General features: G+C 41.4%; 1 protein-coding gene across 2 annotated transcripts in view; it reads right to left on the reverse strand.

Moving 5' to 3' along the window:
• Positions 1-27,912, reverse strand: part of LOC137524315 (kinesin-like protein KIF13A) — a 58,662-nt gene that overhangs the window by 13,099 nt on the left and 17,651 nt on the right. For both annotated transcript variants that reach the window (XR_011022654.1, XM_068244037.1), the window contains exons 4-7: positions 25,346-25,561; positions 19,029-19,060; positions 14,784-15,066; positions 2,932-3,166 (exon numbers count right to left, since the gene is read on the reverse strand). Coding sequence is in view for 1 of the 2 variants with exons in the window: in XM_068244037.1 (XP_068100138.1) it covers positions 2,932-3,166; positions 14,784-15,066; positions 19,029-19,060; positions 25,346-25,561 (766 nt within the window). In the remaining variant the exon portion in view is untranslated. The remainder of the gene's footprint in view (positions 1-2,931; positions 3,167-14,783; positions 15,067-19,028; positions 19,061-25,345; positions 25,562-27,912) is intronic.

The following is a 27,912-nucleotide window of genomic DNA, read 5'->3' on the forward strand; positions in this document are numbered from 1 at the left end:
TGAAAATAATAAAATGTATGTAGCATTGAACAGATTCATATAGTAAAATAATAGGAATAAAAAGTTGAAATATTAACTGGATAAAGTTTGAACAGTCTATGGAATTACCATGACCTTTGATTGTAAGTCCCAAAATATTGGTAGAAAGTCTTTTGTTAATAGTTTGAGATAGAAGCCCAGGTCCAACTGGGTAGGCTAATCCATGGTGGTATGGATTGGTATTGAAGGACCCTGACAGCCTGTGTGTTCAGACTTATTAAACCTCTCTTTGCTGGGGGTGGAGAGTGCAATGAGAGGTGGGCAGATAATGCCATCTGACCCTGTTCCGCCCCTCTCATTAGAGCAGAAAGAGATATGAAATATCGGGAATTATCATATTTCTGCAGCAGTTTGTCAGATCATGTAGAGAATGATACCTCTGGATTCCTTGAGTTCTCTGGTCAGAGAAAACCATATCTTTGTGACAGAAGGTGCTACTACTACAATTGCTGGTTTGGGACATTTGGTTTTAACCCGGAGCAGTCCCACTTGTCTGTATCAGAGAATGTCTGAGGAGTCATTACATGGGTAAACTAGGCTGGCTAGAAAGTAGTAAGGGGTTTTTATGGCTTCATCCTGTGAGGGAGGTTTTACTACCCTGCCTAGTGGAAAGGACCATTTTCTTTTTGTAAGCAAAAGTCAATTTAAAGCGGATCCAAGATGAAAAAGCAACTATAACAAGTAACTTGTCTATATATCTTATCTGAAATGTACATAGTTTTCACAGCAAATCTAGCAGCAAACAGCTTCAACAGTTTATGATTATTTCTTCCTGTGATACAATGACAGCAACCATGTTCTGCTTGTCACATTACACAGGCAAGCTTGATAGCATCTCGAGCCCTCAGCCTGGGAAAAGTACACTCCCATCTCCTCCTCCCTCCTTTCCTCTGCCTCTGAAATCTCTGGCTAGTAACACATCCTCCTCCTGCCCAGACTGAGCTCCCATAAGCCCTTGCTACATTGCTCTAAAAGTGCCAAGGCACAAAAAGAGCTGGGGGCGAGGCTTGTTTAGTTTATAGGGAATTAGAGTATTAAAACAAAACCGAAAAACAATATTTGGCTTGAGGAATGCCCTATAAACCATATGAAAGGAACACAACTATGCAACAAGTAAAAGTTTATCTCGGATCCACTTTAAGTGGGGCTTCTGAAGCAAGCCTTAGCGTGTGTACTTTCGTGTGAATAGCGCATCTGGCACAGGTGAATCCGTCAAAACTGCAAAATACAAGACTGTGGTCTAATGAGCAATGATGCTTGCTTGTAGCCTAGTAACACAGGATTTGTGTATGGGTATAGCAAGGTGTGGCATAGAGCAAGGTGTGACACAGTGGTCTAAGGAGGGTTGATGCTTGCCTGTGGCCTGTAGACATATGAAGCATAGAGTATGGGTAAAGAAAGTCTGATAACATTAATAGAGTATGTATGTCATTAAACCTCACATACTTTTAAACCCATTATTTAGGTCCATCTATAGTCATATAATCACATACCTGTTTTAAACCTTGTAAACTTTCAAAAAGACAGTAATGTGGGCTGTGAAAATAAAGACACTGAGGGCTCAGCCACATTGTGATTGATTAGCGCTTTCTGACTGCTTTTTAAAATTGCTCCCATTCACTTTCCTTAAAATCGCGTTAAAAATTGTGTAAAAATCACAGCGATCACGCAATCACGTACGCGTAGATTTTAATGAAAGAGCATGGGAGTGATTTTTAAAAAGCGCTCAGGAAATCTAATCAATCAATCACAAGCGCTCAGGAAAGCGCTTATAGTGTGGCTGAGCCCTTAGCCACTAATCTTTATAGTGAAGATATCACACATGTAGAAGAGTTTAACACGTATAAGATGCACAAAACACAATTGCTATTACATAGTTTGGTAATGTGTACCTCTGTTGCATGCATTATTGCTCAATATCATTTGTGCTTTATTTTAGTTTTATTTTAGCTACAAAGTTGAATCAATCAATCCCACAGTGACCATTCTATCAAGAAATCTTACTATACAGACTAAAGGTGCCCATGGCCGGTTTAAGCGGCACAGAGGCTCTTGGGCAAAGGTAACCTGGGGACCCTCTACTCCCCAGCAAAGTCAGTCCCCGGGCTTTAAAGTGTGCTGTCAACCCCTCCACTACCCCAGATGGTCTCCCCCAACTGCTGCCCGGCCCCCTGCACAATGCATGGCTACATTGTAATAACTCACTTGTCCTGACACCCTGCTCTGTCTGTGCTCTGACTTGAGCCCTGGTGCCTGCCACTTGTACATGCAGCGCCTGTAATATGCAAATAACCTGTGCCGGGTCATAGAGAAGAGGCAAACAGTGGGCCTGAAAACAGCGCATGGACAGAGCAGGGCATCAGGACAAGTGAGTTATTACCATGCAGTAATACTCCATGCAGGAGCCTGGGGACACAGGAGCAGTCAGAGGGAAGCAACCTGGGGGCTCCTGGCAGTACAGGGGTACCCATCAGGGGTTGGGGGCCCTGGGGCAATTGCCCCTATTGCCTTAATGGAAGCGCTGGCCCTGAAGGTGCTCATACATCAGACAGTGTATGGGCAGATAGACTATGTGGTGGGTGGCAGAGATGTAAATTATGAGTGCAGGGGCACCGGATAGTATATGCACACTAAGCGTGACAACAGCTGAGGGTTTCCATCTCATTTGCCGTTTGCGATTATGTAACACTATTACCGCCGCGCACCTGATCGAGCATGTCAGCCCAACATCTTGCAGAACGTCCAATCGATACATTCAACCGATTCACATTCACATCCAATTCAATAATAATTATTGAATTGGATGGTCGATTGGCCGCCAAATCGCCTGATGTATGGCCACCTTTGGTATCTTTCTTTGGAAGTGCGATAAACAGAGAGTACAAGTCTTACCTTTTTATCAGGAATTCCAGATTCTGCATCTTCCTCTCTAGATTTAATTTATTCATCTTCAGAAGAGACTCTGACATCTGATAGGGTTTTATCTCTGACTTTTTCTCCTCCTGGGTAAACAGGAAGAGATCTCGAGCCAGTTTGCTTATACTGGGCTGATCCTGTAGGATGCGCTCCTTCTCCTGATCACTGCTGTCCTGTAGATCATCAATAACCACAATCACATTGTCTTTCCCTACAGGAAAACACAAACCATCACATATTTACTATTGTTATGAACTAGAAACATTAACCACTTAAGCTTATCTGGACGAACATTCTCATCCAGATAGGCTGCGCGCACTCCCACACACCCGCCGCCAGCCGTTAGCCCACCGATCAATGAATGGGATTACAGATCCCATTCTTTAATCTAAGCCCCCGCAGAAAAACCGACAGCCTCTTATCAGAGGCTGCAGTTTTTCTGAGTTGAAAAAAATTTCCCGTCCTCCTAATGTGCCCTGGAAGCGTGATCGTATGCTTCCAGGACTTTTATACTGTGGCCATCTTGTAGCCTGGCCAAATAGTAAAACTTCTCCCACATCCATTTTTCATTAAATAAATACATTTTTTTACATTCAAAATTAGCTGTTTACCTCCCACAACAAAAATTACCCAAATAAAATTTGTAATAAAAAAAAAAAATAAAGTTACAATTAAAAAAAAAAAATAGTTACCTAAGGGTCTGAACTTTTTAAATATGCATGTCAAAGGAGTATATTAATATAATGTTTTTAATTATGGGCGCACATTGAAAAAAATCACCTTAATTTCCAAATAAAATATCGGCGCAATACATTGTGATAGGGACATATTTTAAATGGTGTAATAAGCGGAACAAATGGGCAAATAAAATACATGGGACTCGATTCACAAAGCGGTGCTAACCCAGTTAGCACGCCTAAAACGCCTAAAAGACTTTAGGCGTGATAACCATTGCACCACGCTGGTGAAAAGCCAGTTTAGGCGTGATAAGTTTAGGCGTGATAAGTTTAGGCGTGATAAATTTAGGCGTGATAAGTTTAGATAAGCTTAGATCGTGCGCAAAGTCCTGCACGTAAAGCAGCGCCATTAAACTCTATGCAAAGTGCACCAGACTTTGCTAGCGCAAAACTTTTGATCAGCTGTGCACTGCAGTGCTAACCCAGTTGGTGCTTAAACTTATCACGCCTAAACTTATCACGCCTAAACTTATCATGCCTAAACTTATCACGCCTAAACTGAGTTTAGGCGTGATAAGGGGCTTTTCACCAGGGTGCTAACTGTTAGCACCGCTTTGTGAATCAAGCCTATGGGTTTTAATTACCTTAGCATGTATTAATTTCAAACTATAATGGCCAAAAACTGAGAAATAATGATTTTTTTTTCCATTTCTTTTTTAATATTCCTGTTAAAATGGATTTGGAATAAATTAATTCTTAGCAAAATGTATCACCCAAAGAAAGCCTAATTGGTGGCGGAAAAAAACAAGATATAGATCAATTCATTTTGATGAGTAGTGATAAAGTTATTGGCAAATGAATGGGAGGTGAAAGTTGCTCAGGTGCAAAGAAAAAAAAAAAAAACCCTGTGGGCTTAAGTGGTTAAAAAGCCGGTTAAGAAGCTGTGGAGCTATTGCCTATTTCATCAAGATGAGTACCATTTTTACGAGCAAGCGCAGGATGTAAGGATTGATTCTCAAAGCAGTATAAATCTGTAATCCACGGCTTTACACATGGAATTTTAGCACACCCTGAAATGGTCAAAACTTTTTCCAAGACTTTGGGCTCGATTCACAAAGCGGTGCTAACCTAGTTAGCACACCTAAAGGCTTTGGGCGTGCTAACTAGGGTGCTAAGAGTTAGCACGCACAAAGCTTTAAGAAATCGCGTGCAAAGTTATGCGCGCAAAACTTTACGCGCGTAAACCTTTATGCTCGCATAAAGGTTTACTGTGTGCATAAAGGTTTACGCGCGTAAAGTTGTTAGGCGTGCTAAGGGGCTTTTCACAGGCGTGCTAACAGTTAGCACTGCTTTGTGAATCAAGCCCAGGTCTCTCTGTCTCTCATTAAGGGCTAGTGACTACACCATAGATGGGCAACATGGTGGCATGGTGGTTAACACTCTCGCCTTGCAGTGCTAGGTCCCCAGTTCAAATTCCAGCCAAGGCACTAGGAGGGAGATTGTATGCAGGCAATGCAGGGAGGTTGTATGTTGCGTACGTATGTAAACATCACCATTAAGACACACAACATTAAGTGCCAGAGCTGAATGATGGCTCTCCCTGCTGTCGAAAAATTCCCCAGTGAAGTAAAATACTATTCCCCCTCTCAATTGTCGTAACATAGAGGGAGCTGTAATTCGTGGTCTGGTAACTGGCAGAGCCCCAAATTACCCTTACGCGCCCAACGCAGCATTACATTGCTGGTATGGGGTACCTGGATTTGGCGCCTGGCAGTAAGCGCTGGGCGACAAAATCACTTGCATTGTGTATGTTCTCCCTGTGTAAGTGTGTGTTTCCTCCAGGTGCTCTGGTCTCCTCCCATATCCCCAAAACATGCTGACAAGTTAATTACTGTAGCTGCCCACTAAATTGCCCCTAGAATATGAAGGACATATGACTATGTTTGGGACTAGATTGTGAACTCCTCTGAAGGACAGTTAGTGACAAGACTATGTACTCTGTACAGCATTGTGGAAGATGTCAGCACTTTATAAAAAACAACAATAGATGTTTTTTGTCAGGTTAGCCTTGAAACCTTCAAACATATTCTCAAAACACACCTGCTTAGACAGACCTATAATTTACTATGTGCGGTATTGGAGGTTGTTCACTGTCTCATCCGCAAACCCCTGTGTCTTCTTCCCTAATGTCTCCAGCTCATTACACTCTAGATTGTAAGCTCTCAAGGTCATCAGTATGCTCTGGTTCTGAGGGTCATGTAGTTTGTTCATTCATTGTGAAATTGAAAATGAGCCAACATGCTTAGAGGGTGTTGTCAATGCCAATGCCAGAACTGTTTCTCAATTTTGCAATTGTTCAACCAGTTATACCTCCTTTTTCCTGCCAACAGGGTGGCACCTCCCTCACTAAATTTCAATCTGATGCAGTGATTATGAAACTTTTAGCAGTTATGGAGCTCCAAAGAGAATGAATTAGATCTAATTTCTTTCATATTGGAGGTACAAAGGAGGCGGACAGGAGTAGTTTGTAGAATATAATCATCATACAGAAAAATGGGAGTAAGGCCATGTTATTTTACGTGGTTCATTTTCATATTTTAACATCATTATTGAATGGATTAAGGATATCTAAAAATTTTACCAACTGCAAAAATGAGACCTACCGTGAAACATTTTTTGTGTCCATTGACTTTAGTGCATTTGATGAAAATGTACAGTATATCCTCAAACACATATGCTTTCCAAATTCTACAAAAATGTGTAGGTAGAAAAAACAAAGTCTTGTAAAAGTAATACCTTTTAATGGCTAACTGATAAAGTTAAATAATGCAACCTTTCTGGGATCTAGTCCCCTTCTTCAGGCATATTTCCAGATGTAAGCTGTAGTAAAACACGGATGCAGGGAAGCTGCATGAAGATGGCAGTTGTACTGGTTGCTGTTTAGCAGTTAGATGTCAGGTGATCAGCAGGCTGGAGCCAGTGAGCTTATGCAAGCAAACATGAAATCTAGCAGGTTTCTGAAGATGGTGAAGCCAAGTCAATCATGTTACATAAGGAGTCATGAATCCCATTCCACAATTTAAATTCATGACTCCTTATGTAACATGATTGACTTGGCTTCACCATCTTCAGAAACCTGCTAGATTTCATGTTTGCTTGCATAAGCTCACTGGCTCCAGCCTGCTGATCACCTGACATCTAACTGCTAAACAGCAACCAGTACAACTGCCATCTTCATGCAGCTTCCCTGCATCAGTGTTTTACTACAGCTAACATCTAGAAATATGCCTGAAGAAGGGGACTAGATCCCAGAAAGCTTGCATTATTTAACTTTATCAGTTAGCCATTAAAAGGTATTACTTTTACAAGACTTTGTTTTTTTCTACCTACATATATTGTTTGGCTAACACGGTACAGAAACATTTTTACTACAAAAATGTGGAATTTTCACAAGAATTATGTGTCATTTTCTTGTGTTTTCTTGGCTTTTGATGCGCAGAGCAATCACAGTAACATTTTAACACAAGTTCTGTGCTGGTAATTGGAAAAGGAGTTAGGCATTTAAAGGGGCACTACAGTGAAAAACTGTAAAATTTAAAATATGTGCAAACACATACAAATAGGAAGTATGTTTTTTCCAGAGTAAAATGAGTCATAAATTACTTTTCTCCTATGTTGCTGTCACTTACAGCAGGAAGTAGAAATATGACAGAACTGACAGGTTTTGGACTAGTCCATCTCTTTACAGGGGATTCTCCGGGATTTATTTATTTTCAAAAGCACTTAGTGAATGGCAGTTGCTCTGTCCAACTGCCAAAAAACTGTGTAGGGAGCAGGGAAGCTGGCCAGCATCATTGTTTAAATCCTTTTTAGGGAATATGTTTATAGAGAATAAAAGCTTTGCTGAGAATCCCCTATGAAACGTGAGATCAAGGTGGTTTAATCAACTTAGTGATCTGGATGAATAGTAAGATGTGAGTGTAACAGATCATAGCTGCAGATCCCTAGTAATATGCTACGTATGATTTTGTGTAATTTCACATCATTTTCCTAATTACAATTGGAAACATTTTGCGTAATTATGACCATACACAAAATCTTCGTAATGAAGATCGTTTTTGTATTTATGATCATTTTCATATTTTTTTTAGAAATACAATCATTTTCATAATGCAAATTTCATAACTATGGGAATATCCCGTGTGCCAGGAAGAGTAACGCGATATAATGGAGCATGCGATTGTGCAAGGGGCCTTAAAGGGGCACTACAGCAGAAAACTGTAAAATGTAAAATATGTGCAAACATAGACAAATAAGAAGTACATTATTTTCCAGAGTAAAATGAGCCATAAATTACTTTTCTCCTATGTTGCTGTCACTTACAGTAGGTAGTAGAAACCTGACAGAAGTGACAGGTTTTGGACTAGTCCATCTCTTCATAGGGGATTCTCAGCAAAGCTTTTATTCTCTATAAAGATATTCCCTAAAAAGGATTTAAATAATGATGCTGGCCAGCCTCCCTGCTCGCTACAGAGTTTTTTGGCAGTTGGACAGAGCAACTGCCATTCACTAAGTGCTTTTGAAAATAAATAAATCCTGGAGAATCCCCTGTAAAGAGATGGACTAGTCCAAAACCTGTCACTTCGGTCTGATTTCTACTACCTACTGTAAGTGACAGCAACATAGGAGAAAAGTAATTTATGGCTCATTTTACTCTGGAAAAAATGTACTTCTTATTTGTCTATGTTTGCACATATTTTACATTTTACAGTTTTTTGCTGTAGTGCCCCTTTAAGGCCCCTTGCACAATCGCATGCTCCATTATATCGCGTTACTCTTCCTGGCACACGGGATATTCCCATAGTTATGAAATTTGCATTATGAAAATGATTGTATTTCTAAAGAAAAAAAAAATGAAAATGAAGATTTTGTGTATTGTCATAATTACGCAAAATGTTTCCAATTGTAATTAGGAAAATGATGTGAAATTACACAAAATCATACGTAGCATATTACTAGGGATCTGCAGCTATGATCTGTTACACTCACATCTTACTATTCATCCAGGTCAATAAGTTGATTAAACCACCTTGATCTCACGCTGTATTGTGAATAGTAATTCTTTCCATGTTGCACTGACCACTTTCACTGATTAGGGTTATTGTAAATCATAAACCCCATTTGGCTTCTGGGAACTCTATGTATGGCTATAAATGTTGATCTTATGTATGTAATAAGCCCAGCTTTATAAAATTAGTATAGCATAGTAAAGCCGTGTCCACATGTACCCAGTGTGGGTCCGGGGTGTGCTGTTGCTATGGAGGGGGTATGGCCAATGTATCAGTAAAAAGGTAAGCCTGAAAGAGTCGGCTGGGTAAGTAGGGAGAACAATGCTATTAGCAAGTGCTCAACCATGCTGATTAGCCAAGCGGATCACTCCGCAACACGCCAAGGGTGATCTGAAACTGAAGTACATTCTCAGCCAAGTTTAAGTTAGCATATATATGTAGCTTAGGCCTGAAGCAGGAAAAAAAGGGCGCAGAAGCCCTAATGGAAAAAAAGGCACAGCCTATGATAAAAGGAAAGTTTTGCGGCAAGATAAGGACATTTGGGCGCATGCCAACGGCCACTAGTGGGCTCCCCGGGGTGCAAAAATGTAACCTTTTTTGTTGCAAATCACAGCATTGCCACAATGTAGTTATTTTTTCTTCCGCAAGCCCTTCCGCAAAAAATGATCCTTCTTGCGCACCTAAATTTACCTTTAGCTACTTATCATGACTTTGCAGAAGAGGGCTTAAAGAAAACCTGAACTGAAAATTAAAAGTCAAAATAAACATGCACAAGTCATACTTACCTCCCGTGTAGTCTACTTATCAATCTCTTTTTCCTCTTCTGCGTCCTGTTTGTCCACTGTGATCAATGAAATTCTCTGTCCTCCATTTTGAAAATGGCCATTACTCCATAACAGCTTCCTGGTCAGCACACTGTTAAACTGTAATATCGCCCACTTGAGCCATAGGAAAACATGGACACATCAGTTCTCCACTCAGCTATAACTGACAGCAACTGATATATAACTGACAGCAACTGATATATTTCAGTTCTGACAAAATGTTGTCAGAACTGGAAGGGATCATTGTCGGAAGAAAATGGTGAGCTTCTGAGAGGAACTGATGGCAAGGTAACTATGTAATGTTCATTTGAAGTTACCTCATGTGTTTATTTTAAATAATTTTACTCAGTACAGGTTCTCTTTAAGGAGGGGAGGGGGTTAGGTTTGGGCACCACCGGGGGGGAGTCTTAGGGTTAGACATCAATGGGGGGCTTAAGGTGAGGCACCACCGGGGGGTCTCAGAGTGAGGCACCCGGGGGGGGGGGGGGTAGGGTTAGGTACCGCTGGGGGGTTAGGGTGAGGCACCACCAGGGGGGGTGTTAGAGTTAGGCACCACTATGGAGCTCTTAAGGTTAGGCACCACCACAGAAGAGCTTTGTGAGAGTAGGATTAGGTTTTGCCATAGTAAGATATCGGTAAATATTACCAATATTTGGTTATCAAAATTCACTACTAGTACAATATTGCTTACTTAGTGATATTTTAGTAGCAGCCAGCAAACCCCTGCACCTTTTTTTCCAGGGGCCTTTATTTCATGTATGCGCTTAAGCCTTTGTTCACACTTATCTCTTCAAATTCTAACTGCAATTTTCTATTAGTTTTCGCTTTTCCATTTTTGCGTTTTGTCATTTTTTTTTTACATTTTTTTTGTGGGCATTTTGTATGTTACTTTTTTTGCATACCAATGAAGTTATTTCACATGAACTTGCATGTAATAAACTTAACATTTGCATTTGATTTTTCAAAAACCACATTTGATTTTTCTGCTTTTACATTCACTTTTATTACATTGCGTGATTTAAAAAACAGGGAAAGAACTGATCCAAAAACTCACACAACAATACAAGACACATACAATGCCAGTGACTTTCATGAGATGTACGGCGACTGTGAATTTTTAAAGATGCAATCCGTACGCAAATTCTGCTATGTGTTAATGGGCCCTAGGTGTCCTCTTGCTTTTATGTTCTTTTTATTAAGCCTTCCTGCCTCATCATTACTATTTGAACAACATCACCTTGGCTCCCCTCCTATCCCCTGTATTGATTGTGTTTTACTTTGTTGTACTACTGATTACATAAACTTAAACTTTCCAGTTTTTTGTTTTTTTTACTAGTTCAATGAACTTTTGGATTTGACGGAAATAGATTTTTCACCACATTTTGGAAGGAAGTTGTCCCTAATGATCAAGGTCTGATAACTCTGAGGCGATTCAGATGATTTCTTTTCATGTGATTGTGTCGCAGAGCATTAAAGGGAACCTAAACTGAGAAGGAGATGGATTTTTCCTTTCAAAATAATACTAGTTGTCTCTCCTGCTGATCCTGTGTCTCTAATACTTTTATCCACAGACCCTCAACAAGCATGCAGATCAGGTGATCTGACTAAAGTCAGACTGGATTAGCTGCATGCTTGTTTCAGGTGTGTGATTCAGCCACTACTGCAGCCAATGAGATCAGAAGGACTGCCAAGCAAATTAGTATTATTTAGTCATTTTTGCCAGTTATTAAATTTAATCTCATCCTAATCATCCATGCTTGCCACTTCACTGCTGACAAGGTGAATAACTGTGGAATGTTTTTTTTCCCCCTTAGTGAAGTGAACAGGAACAGCACATGATCTCCCAGAATGCTGTGGGGGTAAAGGGCTAAATGACATCATAACCTAGGCTAAATATCACAGGGAGGGTGGAATTACTTACCAATTTACAGGAATATATTGATATGAGAAGTATTTCTGATGTTGAAACCAGATTAATTAGTCTAAAAATCAGTGGTGGGCTGAAATTTCGCATATGCAAAATTCTGCATAGAAATTTGCATTTACGCATCGTAATCATAATGCGAAATTTCAGGGGAAATCATAATTCATTTTCATATGGAATAGTAATATTTCACAATTTTGTGTAATTTTCGTGCAATTTTGCGATATTTTGTGCCAACTTTAGCAGTTAATAGCAAATAGCATACATGCTATCACTACATATGTTCAGGAGAACATTGAGTACAAGTCAAAAAAATATTTTTTCAGAAAGACATTGTAGTTTTTGAGAAAATCATTTTTAAATATGCAAAGAAAAATGTTTTTTAAACTGTATTTGTTTAGTTTAAAAAACAATTTTTCTTTGCATTTTGCTCCTATGCACTATGCTCCTTAACATATGTAGCAATTTTGGTGTCACCACCATGTATGGGGGGCTTTGCTATTCACTGCCAAAGTTGGCATGAAATTATGCAAAAATTAAGTAAAATTTTAGGTGAAATTACGAATCACTGTGAAATCAATAGAATTTTACAAATCGTAATTATGTATAAGCATAAATGAGAACATTTACGCGAAATTTTGCATACCCGATCCGTATATACGCGCATATAAGCCGACCCGCGTATAAGCCGAGGTACCCACTTTTCTCTCAGAAACCTGGAAAAAGTGATTGACTCACATATAAGCCCCCTCCCCAGTATAGTCCACTCCACAGTAGCCAGATGTGCCCCCAGTTCAAGTCAGCACCCCTCCCCATAGCCAGATGTGCCACAAGGATGATAGTTGTGTCTCAAGACGCCACTAGATGGGGTCATACATATGAAACAGCGAATGCCACACAGGAAGAATCCCTGAACATTGCACTGCTGACATGTTGCTTGCACAGTTTGCTCCACAAGTCAGGGGACACAGATAGATAGTCTTGAGCAGTGCACTCTGCACACCATGTTGCAGGGGATGGGGGGGACGCACACAGCAGGGAGCCAGCTGGAAAGAGCAGAATTACTAGTGCACAATCCTTACACTCCCCTGCCATTAACAAAACCTGCTCCACCATCCGTTCTGCTCCACTGATTTGCATATAAGCTGAAGGGGTAACTTTTCAGCACATTTTTTGTGCTAAAAATTAGGCTTATACGCGAGTATATACAGTAATCGTAAATTAGCTGATTACGATCATCACTGATAAAAATGACTATCCTGAATAACTTTGGTGCCTCTTTAAAGATAAAGCATGCTTTCTATGTTTTGCCTTATGCATGCGTGTATATATGAAAAGGAAAATGTTTAGTTATTAAAAAAAAACAGCAGAAGCACCTTTATTGGTCCTGTTTTTATTCCTCATGCTCTCCCAATTACCACAGTATATTGCAGCAATGTCCTCCTAATACCTTAGGAGTTTGGCTGTCATCCTAGTGGCTCTTGTCATAAAGACCTGTAATTAACTTAGTTTATCTTAGATCTGTAATGAACTTTTTCTTCTGTGTCTATCCTTGGTGATATTTTTTTTTTCTTGAGTACCGTATTTTTCGCCGTATAAGACGCACTTTTTCTTCCCCAAAATGTTGGGGGAAAAGTGGGTGCGTCTTATGCGGCGAAGGTACGGATTTCGGGATGCAGAGGTGCGCAGGGAAGCACTATATACATTACCTGCTTCTGCCGCCGCGCTCCTGGTTCCAATCCTGGCTCCCCGATCCTCTTCTTCCATCTACCGCTGCCCGCTGCTGCCCCCGCCGAACATCGCTGGCTGGTCTTAATTAGCCGCAGGGATACGCTATCAGCACACCACGTGCCGGGGTCACGCGTGCCGCCGAACGCTGGCCGGTCCTAATTAGCCGCGCAGGGATACACTATCAGCACACCACGTGCGCCGGGGTCACGCATACGCATGTGTGACCCGGCGCACGCTGATAGCGTATCCCTGCGCGGATAATTAGGACCGGCCAGCGTTGTTCGGCGGCATGCGTGACCCCGGCACGTGGTGTGCTGATAGCGTATCCATGCGGCTAAGACCGGCCAGCGATGTTCGGCGGGGGCAGCAACGGGCAGCGGTAGATGGAAGAAGAGGATCGGGGAGCCAGGAGCGCGGCGGCAGGAGCAGGTAATGTATGTGTACTCACACTACCTGCACAGGGGGACACCGGCACTGGAGGACACACGGACAACGGGGCCACAGGCACAGGGGACGCTACCACAGGGGACACTGCTACAACAGGGGGACACTGCTACAACAGGGGGACACTGGCACAACAGGGGGACACTGCCACAACAGGGGGACACTGCCACAACAGGGGGACACTGCCACAGGGGACACTGGCACAATAGGGGACACTGCCAAAGGGGACACTGGCACAATAGGGGACACTGCCACAACAGGGGGACACTGCCACAACAGGGGGACACTGCCACAACAGGGGGACGGGGGACACTGGCACAGGGGGCTGCAGGCAGAACAGGGGGACACGGCAGGCAGAACAGGGGGACACAGCAGGCACAGGGGGACACAGCAGGCAGAACAGGGGGACACAGCAGGCACAGGGGGACACAGCAGGCACAGGGGGACACAGCAGGCACAGGGAGACACAGCAGAGGGGGACACAGCAGGCACAGGGGGACACAGTACATAACACTGTCCCCATATGTGGTGTAATAGTATGAAATGTAACTGGAAAGGGGGAGGTAAAAAGTCCTTAAGACACCCCTGCATCATAGACACACCTAGGTTTAGTTTTTTCTTTTTTTCCTGATTTTTGCCCTCTAAATCTGGGTGCGTCTTATATGCCGGAGCGTCTTATACGGCGAAAAATACGGTATTTATTTTAGTTTATGTCATTGATATGTATTGTCTCATACTCAGTTTTGTTTGCAAATTTTTGCCAGTAATTTTTGCATCCAAAATAGCATTGCTAAAAATTTTTGGGCAGAAATGCACAAATTGTAGCACAAAATTTTTAACGCATTATTTTAGCGAAAAAATTCACAAAAACATGACAAAAATCACAAGCTTATTGCAAAAAAATTTTCAATGGCATTTTTTGCTTGAAAGTTGAATGAAACAGAAATGAATGCGATAAGAGTATCAGCGTTTTCACTCATCACTGCTTATACTATCCTAGTGAATTTACTGTAACAGTAAAACAAGGTTCAAAGAAAAGTAAAAATGCAAGGCGCATAAAGACTAACATATATAAAATAATGACATTTTAAATATTGTCATGTGATTTAGCACAGAATTAGGTTAGGTTATTATCTGCATATCATAAAAGGCTGCTTACCCAGCCTGGTGCGGAGATATTTCAGCTCCTCGTTATACAGAGAGTCCACCACATCGGTCACATTGACCCTCCCTCGGTTCTTGGTGTGATACAGGATCCCGAATGAGCACTGAGAGACGGCATCTCTGAACTGCTGGAAGCCACTGTTGGATATGTAACATGGATTGACTCTCCAGATCTGTTCACTAAAATACTCTGACTTCAACAACGTTACCAGCCAGGAGTAATCACTATCATCCGATACGGAGAATAGTCCAACATCAACTTTCCTTATTTGGAAAAGCTACAGTTGAAAAAAAAACATATAGGTCAAAGGCTAGATGTTTTCTAAATTCCATAAATGTGTTACGAGCATGGATAGCAGCATGGATGGAATCCCTAGTTTAGAAGTGAGTTCTGCTAGCTTAGGAGGGAGTATTGCTAGTTTAGGAGAGAGTGGTACTAGTTCAAGTTGGAGTAATGTAAATTAAGAGCTTAATTACGGCAGAAGGGAATGGTTCTAGTTTCCAATTTTAGCAGTAAATTGACATTTTTGTCCTTTTACCACATCAGAAAACTAACAGCCAAAGAATCCTATTTTATAAACGGGACTGATTTATAGGTGTTAGTTTGCAACATTCCATTGGATCTGTTGCAGTAAGCAGATCGCTTGCAGTCTGCTAATTTTTCTCAGAGAGAGGTTGTGTTTCCCATGTAGCCCATAGTTGAAACACATCTTTCCTGGGCACCAACCAGACCACAAGGACCACTAGAGCAGACACTACACTGTCCAGTCCCACTGGCCATCCAAGGTCTGGCTAAAGTGAGAACTTCCATTACAGTAACTTGGAGAAAACATTAAATATATATATTTTTAATGGTGTTCCACCACACCAATCCAGAACACTTTAATAAATACAAGGATATGTAGTGGCAAAGGAAAGAACACACTAGTGCCTCTAGTGTGTTCACTATATACATTGAAAGTTTTTTTTTTCACTTTTGGGGTTAATACACTAAAGCGTGCTAACGCAGTTAGCACGCCTAAAAGCTTTGCACATGCAATGTAGGGTGCTAAGTAGTTTGCACGGGCAAAGCTGTTACTGATCGCGTGCTATTTTAGGCGCTCTGTTCATGCGCAAAATCAGCCGCTTCGCATGCAAAGTAAGCTTATCACGCTTCTTGGCACGAGAAGCAGCTGCCTTTGCACGTGAAGCACTGCGCGCACAGCACTAAACTTTGCGTGCGTAAACTCTTGAGCGCATATTAGCGCATGCAAAGGCACTTTGCACGTGCTAAGGGGCTTTTCACTGGCGTGCTAACATTTAGCACACTTTAGTGTGCTAAGTGTTAGCGCCGGAGTGAAAAGCCACTCTGCAGTGCCTTATTAGAGTTAAGGGACCTTATCAGAGTTAAGGGGCATTATTAGAGTTAAGGGGCCTTATCAAAGTTAAGGGGCCTTATCAGAGTTAAGGGGCCTTATCAGAATTAGTGTGCCTTATCAGAATAGCATAGCGAGCGCTACGAACTTATGCCTGATAATTGACAATGACGAGAGCTCCACTCATCATCAGTTATCAGGCATAAGTTTGTAGCGCTGGCTATGCTATTCTGATAAGGCCCCTAACTCTGATAATGCACCGATAAGGCCCCTTATTTCTGATAAGGCACGCTATTTGTCTTAGTGAATTTGTCTTAGTGACTGAAGCCCCTAGCGCCCTGGTTTGCGGCCACAAAGTGTTAAGGCTCACTAACCGGCTTAGCACCGGTTAGTGAATCAAGCCCATTGTGTCTCTTGCATGTTTTTGCATATAAAAGAAAAGGTTAATTTTACTGGTTTCTGGACAATAAAAAAACCCCTTTGCTGCTACTTACCCTTGGATTTATTAAAGTGAAAACTTAGCCTTTGGTGGTAGTATAATAAAAGGGGAAGCACCAACAACCTGAGTTCCCATTTAAGCAAGGCAAGCTCACACACTGCTGAGCATTAGAGTGCTGCTTTAAAGAGACACTGTAACATCAAAAAGTTCCCCTGGGGGTACTCACTTTGGGAGGGGGAAGCCTCAGGGTCCCAATGAGGCTTCCCACACCGTCCTCTGTCTCACAGGGGTATCGCTGCAGCCCTCCGAACAGTGGCCCGACAAATCTGTCAGCTTGTTCAATATTTACCTTTCCAGGCTCCAGTGGGTGCGCTGTTGAGGCTTTTGGCTCCGAAGTAGATGGAAATACCCAATCTTAGTCGGGTCCGCTCTACTGCGCAGGCGCCGGAGACTTGCACCTGCGCAGTAGAGCAGACCCGACGGCGATTGGGTATTTCTGTCTACTTCGGAGCCGAGATCCGCCACAGCGCCTGCGCAGGAGCTGGGAAGGTAAATATTTACATTGCGGCTTTTCGGAGGGCTGCAGCGAGACCCCCAAGGGATGGAGGATGGCGTGGGAAGCCTCATTGGGACCCTGAGGCTTCCCCTCCCGAGGTGAGTACCCCCCAGGGGAACATTTTGATGTTACAGGTTTTCTCTAAACAAAATTCTTTCTACCAAGTTTGTATATCTTAAAATCTTGGGTAAAGTAAAATCAAAGAGGTCATTGACATATATTATATACTTGGGTTTTCAGTTACACAAACTAACAACCATGAACGGATGCTCATTTGGATCTGCGGAAATTGAATTTCTGCAGTTCTGAAATTGTATTTCCAGGAAAATACTGCATTACTACAACTCAGTAATTTTAGCCTAATCACAGAACTCCGGGGCATTGGACCAACCAGAGAATGCAGAGTTAATTCGGCCGGAGAATGCAAAAAAATGAACCCCTCGCCCCATAATCAGAAATCCATGGAATCCGTAATCGGCATTGACGGAAATCAGAATTTTCATTGAATCAGTAGTCTACAAGGATCATAAATTGAATTCTTAATCCCAGCTTTTCTAAATGCCCTCAATAGAAAAATACTGAATCCTGACTATGAGACCACTACTGTACTATGTTGTACCGTAATAAATTTGTCGGAGCGCCCCAAATAATATAAAAAAGTTAAGGACCATTTAAAAGATAGGCAAGATTTGGCTTACTGGATGCACATCAGAAATTTGTGGCAAATGTTTTTAGCACTGTAAAAGGTCCAATATTGTGCTTGAAAACAAGTGTAAACAGAACTATGGACACCTGGGCCTATCTGCAATTGACTTTTGACTTTTTCTCCTGACTTTTTGTCTAGGAAATAATTTTTATTTTCTCTTTAAAATAACGTTTAAGCACTTTGCAATTGAAAAAGAACCAAAAAGCAAGTAAAAATAAAGAACTACCAACATTAGTATGAGTATTTTCTTGTTTGCTGGTGGTTTAAAAGACATTTTATTGACAATTTTGAAAATATCACCTAAAAGAAAACTAAGGAGAAAAAATGTATTGCACATGGGCTCTTATCAATAAAATGCCTTTCAAGCCACCAGCAAGTAAAAGCATAATCAGAATAATTTTGACTGAACCCTTTTACTTACCTTTTGGTAAGTTTTAATTGTGGAGTAATGAATTTATTTTAAATAGGAAATAAAAAAAATACACTAGGAGAAAACGTAAGAGAAAAAGTGAATTGAATAAGGGCCTGTGTCTATGTGAGTCTTTGCTTGATCTTAAAGGGACTCCGAGCAGTGCAGAAACTATGGGAAGATGCATATCATTTTAAAGCTCTCTTTCTCCTCTTTCCAATGATATATAAGCCGACGCCCTACGCCTTTTAGTTTTCACTATTTCCGCGATTGAAATTGCCGTGGCTGCGATTTCAATCGCGAAATTAGAGAAAACTAAAAGGCGTAGGGTGACAATTTAGGTGTCGTCAGAAAGAGGAGAAAGAGAGCTTTAAAATGATATCCATCTTTCCATAGTTACATTGTATTACACAGGGCGACTTTTTCTCAAAGTCAGCAGCTCCATTCAGCAGAAAAAGTCGCCCTGTGTAATACAATGTAACTATGGAAAGATGGATATCATTTTAAAGCTGTCTTTCTCCTCTTTCTGATGACACCAAAATCGTCGCCCTATGCCTTTTAGTTTTCTCTATTTTTGTGATCGAAATCGCGGCCGCGGCAATTTCAATTGTGAAAATAGCGAAAACTAAAAGGCGTAGGGTGGCGGTTTATATATCAGTGGAAAGAGGAAAAAGAGAGCTTTAAAATGATATGCATCTTTCCATAGTTTCTGCACTGCTCGGAGTCCCTTTAAGAGAAGTGAAAGCAGCACAAAATGAATATTTTGATTTCTTACCCTTGTAGAGAATGTTCTTTCAGGTGTTCTTTCTGCGAGGTAGAAATAGAGATAAATGAAGGTAGAGTTATGAGCAGGAGGTTGAAAAAGCTGAGATAAATACTGGTAGGATAATCCACCTTCTATATACCTGGTAAGGCCCTGGTTACATGGGTGATTACCTTGCTAGTGGTGCGTTACCTATTTGCAGCATTTATCATATTAAATGGCTGACTTTGATCTGTTGCTTCACCTCTAGATAAAATACTGTTGGTGCAGTGGCCCTGATTTACTATGGTTTAGAATAGTGCAGACCCGTGTCAATAATTTTTGGTGGTGAAAGTTTGCAAACTCTACAAAATTGCTAAAAGGGGAGTTTACATCTGCAGTGAGGCCTTTGAATTTTTTTAACATATATATAAAGCTGAGGCAGGTTGAATTCTCGCATACTATAAAAATTTTGCAGTGCAGGCACGCTGCATGTGACTACAATAGTAAGTTTGCTATTTTATTATTTTTTTGTATCAATCATTACTTCGGTCTGGTATTCCTGTGAAAGAAACAGAGCCGCATCACCCACAACACAACGAAGGCAGGTCTCAAGGGACCCAACTGTCATCTCTAGTGGACACTTATCACCAAGTCCTTTAGAAAAATGGCTAGATGGCAGCCCAGCTCCTGCAATGGTCAGCAAGTTGCTACCCCCAGAACTGTTCTCCTGGAATTGTGTATGGTCCCTGTAATGACGGAATGTACTGTTCAGCTCAAACTGTTGCAATATGTTTTATCAAACTGGCAGGAAAGAGTCTTGACTGCTCATGCCATATAAACTTGTATAGGAACACAGGGTACAAGAGTTGGGTGACTACTTTGTTGTGTCCGACTCCAATCTCAGTGAAAACCTGTGGACACCTGATAATGTGACAAATTCAGTTCTTGTTTATTATGAACTAGCTGATGGCCCGTCATTGCCCGGGCATGTATTTGGCTGGTGTTGGCTCTGCCCACTTTTTCTAACCCTAACACACAATTACGCAATTACTCAATGACCTAGTTTGTGAGCTTTGCGGTCTTTGGCATCAATAATTTGCATTGCAATGAACCGAATTTGATTGGCTGTTTGTGGCTCCACCCCCTTTTCTGAAATTGAGCCCTAGTCACCAAATGACCAACTGTACCAGGTTTGAGGCTTGTGACATTAACAGTGCAAGAATGGCAGCAATTAAACATTTCCCTTGAAAAGCAATAGGTGAATTTTCCCAGTCACTTAGTCACTGTGCAAAGTTTGAGAACCCTACTATTAACAGTGTATGAATATCAGCAGTTTATATTTTCCCAGTGAAATTTGTATTAGTCTCCACCCACTTTTTGGCTATGGTGATAATACGTATCCTATATGTTATTCCAGGTAATGTACTATGTGTGCGCCAAATTTCATTCAAATCTGTTCAGCCATTGTTGTGTGATTGAGTAACAAACATCCAAACGTTTGCATCCTACTAATATAATAAATGGGAAAGTTTGGATGTTTGTTACTCGATCACGCAAAAACGGCTGAACGGATTTGAATGAAATTTGGGACACACATAGTACATTACCTGGGATAAAGTATAGGATACTTTTTATTCCCATAACCAAAAAGGGGGCGGAGACAAATACAAATTTCACTGGTAAATGTAAACTGCAGCCATTCTTACACTGTTACACTGGAGGTGTGTTTAGCTTCTAAGGGTAACAATGGTTAATTTGAATATATTCAGCAGTGATGCACTGGGAGACATCTCAAGCTCACTCCAACCTGAATTATCGCAAATTCTTTCTGTTTTAAGAAAGCAAACGTTTGTTTTTCTTACACTGTTAATGGTAAGGTTCTCAAACTTTGCACAGTTGGTCGTTGGGTGACTAGGATTATTATTCAGAAAAGTGGTTGGAGCCTATAAAAGCCAATCAAAATTCACCTATTGATTTTTAAGGGGAATATTTCTGCCATTCTTGCACTGTTAATGGCACAAGCCTCAAACCTGCCATTCTTGCACTGTTAATGGCACAAGCCTCAAACCTGGTATAGTTGATCATTGGGTGACTGGGGTTCAATTTCAGAAAGGGGGTGGAGCCACAAATAGCCAATCAGATTTGTTTCATTCCAATGCAAATTATTGTTGCCAAACACCGCAAAGCTCACAAACTTGGTAATTGAGTAATTGATTAATTGTGTGTTAGGGTTAGAAAGTGGGCACAGCCAACACCAGCCAAATACATAAGTGGGCAACGCAGGGTCATAAGTGGGCGGAGACAAATACAAATTTTACTGGGAAAATGTAAACAGCAGCCATTCTTACACTGATAATGGTAGGATTCTCAAACTTTGCACAGTTGGTTACTGGGTGACTGGGGTTAATATTCAGAAAAGTGGGTGGAGCCTACAAAAAACAATCAAAAATTACCTATTGATTTTTCAGGGGAATATTTCATTGCTGCCATTGTTGCACTGTTAATGGCACAAGCCTCAAACCTGGTACAGTTGATCATTGCGTGACTGGGGTTTACATTTATATAAGGGGGTGGAGCCCCAAACAGCCAATCTGTTTTGTTTCATTTTAATGCAGGTTATTGATGCCAAAGACCGCAAAGCTCACAAACTTGGTCATTGAGTAATTGAGTAATTGTGTGTTAAGGTTAGGAAAGGTGGGCGCAGCCAACACCAGCCAAATACATAATCGGGCAATGCTGGGTCATCAGTAGGCGGAGACAAATACAAATTTCACAGAGAAAATGTAAACTGCAGCAATTCTTACACTATTAATGGTAGGGTTCTCAAAATTTGTACAGTTGGTCACTGGGTGACTGAAATTAATATTCAGAAAAGTGGGTGGAGACTACAAAAGCCAATCAAAATCCACCTATTGATCTTTAAGGGGAATATTTAATTGATGCCATTCTTGCACTGTTAATCGCCTGTACCTGGTACAGTTGGCCATTGGGTGATTGGGGTTCAAATTCAGAAAAGGGGTGGAGCCACATCCAATCAGATTTATTTTATTTCAATGCAAATTATTGATGCCAAAGACCGCAAAGCTCACAAACTTGGTCATTAAAGGGACTCCGAGCAGTGCAGAAACTATGGAAAGATGCTTATCATTTTAAAGCTCTCTTTCTCCTCTTTCCAATGATATATAAACCGCTGCCCTACGCCTTTTAGTTTTCGCTATTTTTGCGATTGAAATTGCAGCGGCCGCGATTTCGATCGCGAAAATAGAGAAGACTAAAAGGCGTAGGGCGACGATTTAGGGGTCGTCAGAAAGAGGAGAAAGAGAGCTTTAAAATGATAACCATCTTTCCATAGTTACATTATATTACACAGGGCGACTTTTTCTGCTGAATGGAGCTGCTGAATTTGAGAAAAAGTCGCCCTGTGTAATATAATGTAACTATGGAAAGATGGTTATCATTTTAAAGCTCTCTTTCTCCTCTTTCTGACGACCCCTAAATCGTTGCCCTACACCTTTTAGTCTTCTCTATTTTCACGATCGAAATCGCGGCCGTGGCAATTTCAATCGCAAAAATAGCGAAAACTAAAAGGGGTAGGGCGGTGGTTTATATATCATTGGAAAGAGGAAAAAGAGAGCTTTAAAATGATATGCATCTTTCTATAGTTTATGCACTGCTCGGAGTCCCTTTAAGTAATTTTGTGTTAGAGTTAGAAAAAGTGGGCGGAGCCAACACCAGCCAAATACATACCTGGGCAATGCCGAGTCATCAGTGGGCGGAGACAAACACAAATTTCACTGGGAAAATGTAAACTGCAGCCATTCTTACACTATTAATTGTAGGGTTCTAAAACTTTGCACAGTTGGTCACTGGGTGACTGGGATTAATATTCAGAAAAGTGGGTGGAGCCTACAAAAACCAATCACAATTCACCTATTGATTTTCAAGGCAAATATTTAATTGCTGCCATTTTTGCACTGTTAATGGCACAAGCCTCAAACCTGGTACAGTTGCTCATTGGGTGACTGGGGTTAAATAATTAGAAAAGGGGTGGGGCCACAAACAGCGAATCAGATGTGTTTCATTTCAATGAAAATTATTCATGCCAAAGACCACAAATCTCACAAACTTGGTTATTGACTATTGACAATTGTGTGTTAGGATTAGAAAAAGTGGCCACAGCCAACAGCAGCCAAATACATACCCGGGAAACATTAGGACATCAGTGGGTGGAGAAAAATACAAATTTCACTGCCAGAATGTAAACTGCAGCCATTCTTACACTGTCTGTCAATGGCAGGGTTCTTAAACTTTGCACAGTTGGTCACTGGGTGACTGGGATTAATATTCAGAAAAGTGGATGGAGCCTACAAAAGCTAATCAAAATTCACCTATTGATTTTCAAAGGAGTGGAGCCACAGCCAATTAGATTTATTTCATTTCAATGCCAATTATTGATGCCAAAGACCGCAAAGCTCACAAACTAGGTCATCATTGAGTAATTGTGTGTTAGGAATAGAAAAAGTGGGCAGAGCTAACACTAGCCAATTACATACCTGGGAAACGCCGGGCGACCAGCTAGTTTATAATATTAGTAAGATTGATGACCAAAGGGGTAGCAATTTTTTTTAAATGATTCTATTCCAATAAAAAACATAACATAAAGATAGTTACATTAATAAAACATAAACACAATAAAAAGTGTACGTGCATAAATGGCGATCCTTGATTTGGGTGTCGAATATAGCCATTATCCTAGTATCGTGTTGCGCCTGCTAAATCGGCGCAATGAAATATTGATAGTAGAATCTCTGTAATTTTACTGATGTTATACTACTCCTCACGGTAACCCTATTTTTACACTACACCATCTTTGACCAACACTAACCTCCCGCACCTACTCCTAACACTAACCTTATACCTATGTATGGCTAACCCTCACTTCCTTACCCGAGGGCAGGGCCGGCGCTACTATAGAGGCAAAGGGGGCAATTGCCCCAGAGCCCCAGAGCCTGTAGGGGTCCCCAAGGTGTCTCCTCCCTTAACTGTTGCTCACTGGGGCCTCTACAGAGTGTTTGGCAGAGTAGTGTCTCACCTGTGCTGGTGGGCAGATGATGAGACGCAACACTGTCAAAAGGCCCAGGAGGTAAATCTGGCTGCTACAATGGGCCCCTAATGACACTTTTTGGTTGGGGGGTGTCTGTTGGAGGGCCTCTGGGTTAATTTTCCTCTAGGGCCCCACTGTTACTAGAATCAGCCCTGCTCGAGGGGCTGGAAAGCTGGAACTTTCCTGAGCAACCAACACCCATATTATAAAGTAAGGGCTATTTAAAAAACGATTTGTATTGCTGCGCATGGGGTGCCCAAATTAACAGGCACTATTATTTAATGCTTCGAATAAAAAGACTTGTTATTTGAATCACAAACAGAAGCCATTAGCTTTGTAAAGGCAGTTTAATTGTTATATTTTCCATCATGCCAACGGGATACCTTGGGCTGAGTCAAGATCTTTTATCTACTAAGTTTTCTCCTAGCAGTTAATTTTTCATCTTCAGTTTAAAATAACTTTTGCGCTATGCAATTGGAAAAGTACCAAAAAAAGCAGGTGAGGAAGTACTGTAAAAATTATACTGAGTATTTTCTTGATGCTGGTGGCTTAAAAGGCATTTTTATTTATTATAATGCAAGATATCAACTAGGAGAAAACTTAGGAAAAAAGGTGAATTGGACTGGGCCCATTTTCTGTGTTTTTTATTTAAGTGATGAGATTAAAGAGGCAATTATTATGCTTATTTTTCTACAATATTCATTTATAAATAATTTAGTCAGTATTTGCCCATTGTAAAATCTTACCTCTCCCTGGTTTACATTCTCAAATGGATCATAGTAGGTGGCAAGATCTTTACTCCTGCCAAGCGATTTCTGCTGATCTTTTATTTCGGAGAGTTCTATGCACAGAGGGAGATAGCGCTTGCTTGGCAGGAAACAGCCATTATTTCCCACAATGCAACAATGTTCACAGACAGGAAACTGTCTGGGCCATGGTCATGACATCACACTGTGGGAGTGGTTTAGAGAAAAGGTAAAGATTTCTCATAAGAAAGGGGGGCATTGGCTACTGATTGGGATGAAGTTTAATCCTGGGTTAAATTTCCCATTTTTAATCAATCACAAACATTTTTCATTGACTGAATAATTCCATCGTTTTATCACATCATATTGAAATTGGAAGAATAAGATAATTTCTGGGATGACAATCATTAAACTTTACTAGCAAGACAAGGCTCAGAAAGTTGCATGCATCAGAAAAGGAGGATGTATATAATGGGCTCAGACCTTACAACATGTACCTGCAGCCATTTCTAGGATCTCTTTCATAGCATTCAGTTTTGTTGCCATCCTTCTGTCTAGTGTGTTCTCTATGTCTGAGGTGAGGAAATCCATCTCTGGTTGTGTTAGTGTTATCAGCTGGCAGTGAGGGAACCTCCACTTTCCCCAGTCTTCTCTGACCTTCCGCTCTGACTCACTGCATGTCAGACCCACAATAATGACAACTACATGTTTACCTAAAAGCAAAACACACGCCAAATATCAGCAGAGATGCTCGGATACCCCCAATGACACATTTGAGTAAATCCAGCCATGGCAGAATCATCAAAATTGCATGGATTATAAAGGTGATCAGTGGCTACAACTTAAACATTTTTTTCAAAAAGTATTTGTGATTAAAAACCCACCAAAACCCGCCGACTTTAGTGGTTAATAGCAAAGCCCCCTTACTTGCTAGAAACACCAAATTTTCAGGATATGAACAAGGGGGGATATTTTTTTCAAAAACACCTTATAGTTTTTGAGAAAATCAATTTTAAAGTTTCAAAGGAAAAAAAGTATACATGTAAATGCAGTAAATACATTAACTGTCATTTACCGCATTTAAATGTATACTATTTTCCTTTGAAAATCTAAAATCGATTTTCTCAAAAACGATAAGGTCTTTTTGAAAAATGTTTCCCCTTGTTCCCACTGTTCTACTTAAGATATCCTGAAAATCTGGTGTTTATCAGGGCCGGTTTAAGGGGCTCCAGGGCCCTGGGGCAAACCTAAGTGTGCCCCCCCCCCGCCTCCCGAGATGCCAACACCCCCGCAATCACCTGATTGCTGCCTGTGTGCCTGCAAGTGTGCTTCAGAAATCATCTATCTGACCGGTGGGCAGGCAAGCAGCGGCTGCACATTCCTTGAACTCTGTTGCACTCTGAGGCTGGCACGCTGTCTCCTTCCTTCTTTTGGACCCGGCGTGTAATGTGTAAACACGGCCGGGTCATAGGATGGGAGGGAGACAACATGCCAGCCTTAGAGTGCACAGAATGTGCAGACCCTGCCCGCCGGTCAGATAGGTAATTACTGAAGCACACTCACAGGTGCAGGGCCCCTGCAGAGATTGGAGCCTTGGGGCAATTGCCCCCTTTGGTTATATGGCAGCGCCGACCCTGGTATTTATATCATGTGAGGTGGCTTTGGTATTAACCGCTAAAGTCGGTGGGTTTTCAGGTTACACGAGCCGGATTTAGGCCACGATCATGAGTGCATTCAGAACTGAATCCGCGATCGAGAGGTGATCACGGATTCAGAATCTGATCACGAGGCCATGGAGAGTAACACTGAATATCAGATGAAATTATATGAGTACCAACTGGACGAAATGCAGAATCAAATAGAACAATTTCCATATTTATGTAACATGTTAAGGATAAAACTATAACCATAGCTGCCCAGGTGACTGTTATTGGGACCCATAGTATAGGGCCCAGGTTTTCAAAGCATGGACTGCAAACCCCAGGGGGTATGTCCCAAGGGGTTCTACAGCTTGTCATAGTCAAATCACTGCAGTAAAATGATAGAGCACAAAAATTATAAATCATACACAATTAAACCTGATTAAGGGCAGTTAATTGAAAATATAAAGGGATTTTTGAGAAGCATTTATACACAATTATGGAGTCCTCCTAACAAATATATGTGTCTGGGGGTACTTGAGATGATTTTACCCACAGCAGTGGGAACTTGGCCAACAGTCAACAATAAAGGGGTACAAGGGGTACATGCATTTCATTTATGAGCACAATTGGGCAATGGGCACTAAATGAGCGCAAACTTTTCACATTGGAGTTTGCTGCCGATGGGCGTGGCCACGACTGCAGCCCAATGACCGCCTAACGATGATCGGCGTAAAGTCCTGGGGCTTTGTTTTGCAGCAGATCGTGCGCAAGCTCCTGCTCTGCCTTCAGCCTCCCAACGGAGATCGCCGCTTGGAGACTGTTAGACGGTGAAACTAACATCTAATTAGCATGTACAGCACTGCGATCTACAGTAGCACTGTACAGGGGACAGCCATGTGACACAGCTGTCCCCTTGGGACACAGGAGAACGATCGCCTCTCATAGGATGAAACCTATGACAGCCGATTGCCGTGATAGGCTGGCTGGAGGGAGGGATTTGAAAAAAAAATATTAAACAAATAGTAAAATTTATTATAAAAAAATAACATAAATGTTTATTTAAAAAAAATAAACACTGGGGGAGCGAAAAGGAAAAAAAAAGGGGGGGGGGGGATTACTTGTGTGCTGTGTTGTGCAGCCCTGCAGCTTGGCCTTAAAGCTGCAGTGGCCTATTTTACAAAACATGGCCTGGTCTTTAGGGGGGTTTAACAGTGTAGTCCTCAAGAGGTTAACATTACAGCACCTTAACACTGCGGTGCCGCAGACTCCATCTGCATAATGCAAGGCATGCTGTGCTGTATCCAACAACTTGCACATTTACAGTGCAGCAATTTGTTCAAGTTCTGTATGCTTCATTGTATGTGTTGCTTTGCATGCATAGTGCACAGCGTGACTTTTTCTCTGCATTGCGTTATGATCCT

This window comes from Hyperolius riggenbachi, chromosome 7 (assembly GCF_040937935.1).
Source record: "Hyperolius riggenbachi isolate aHypRig1 chromosome 7, aHypRig1.pri, whole genome shotgun sequence".
NCBI classification, from domain to species: domain Eukaryota; kingdom Metazoa; phylum Chordata; class Amphibia; order Anura; family Hyperoliidae; genus Hyperolius; species Hyperolius riggenbachi.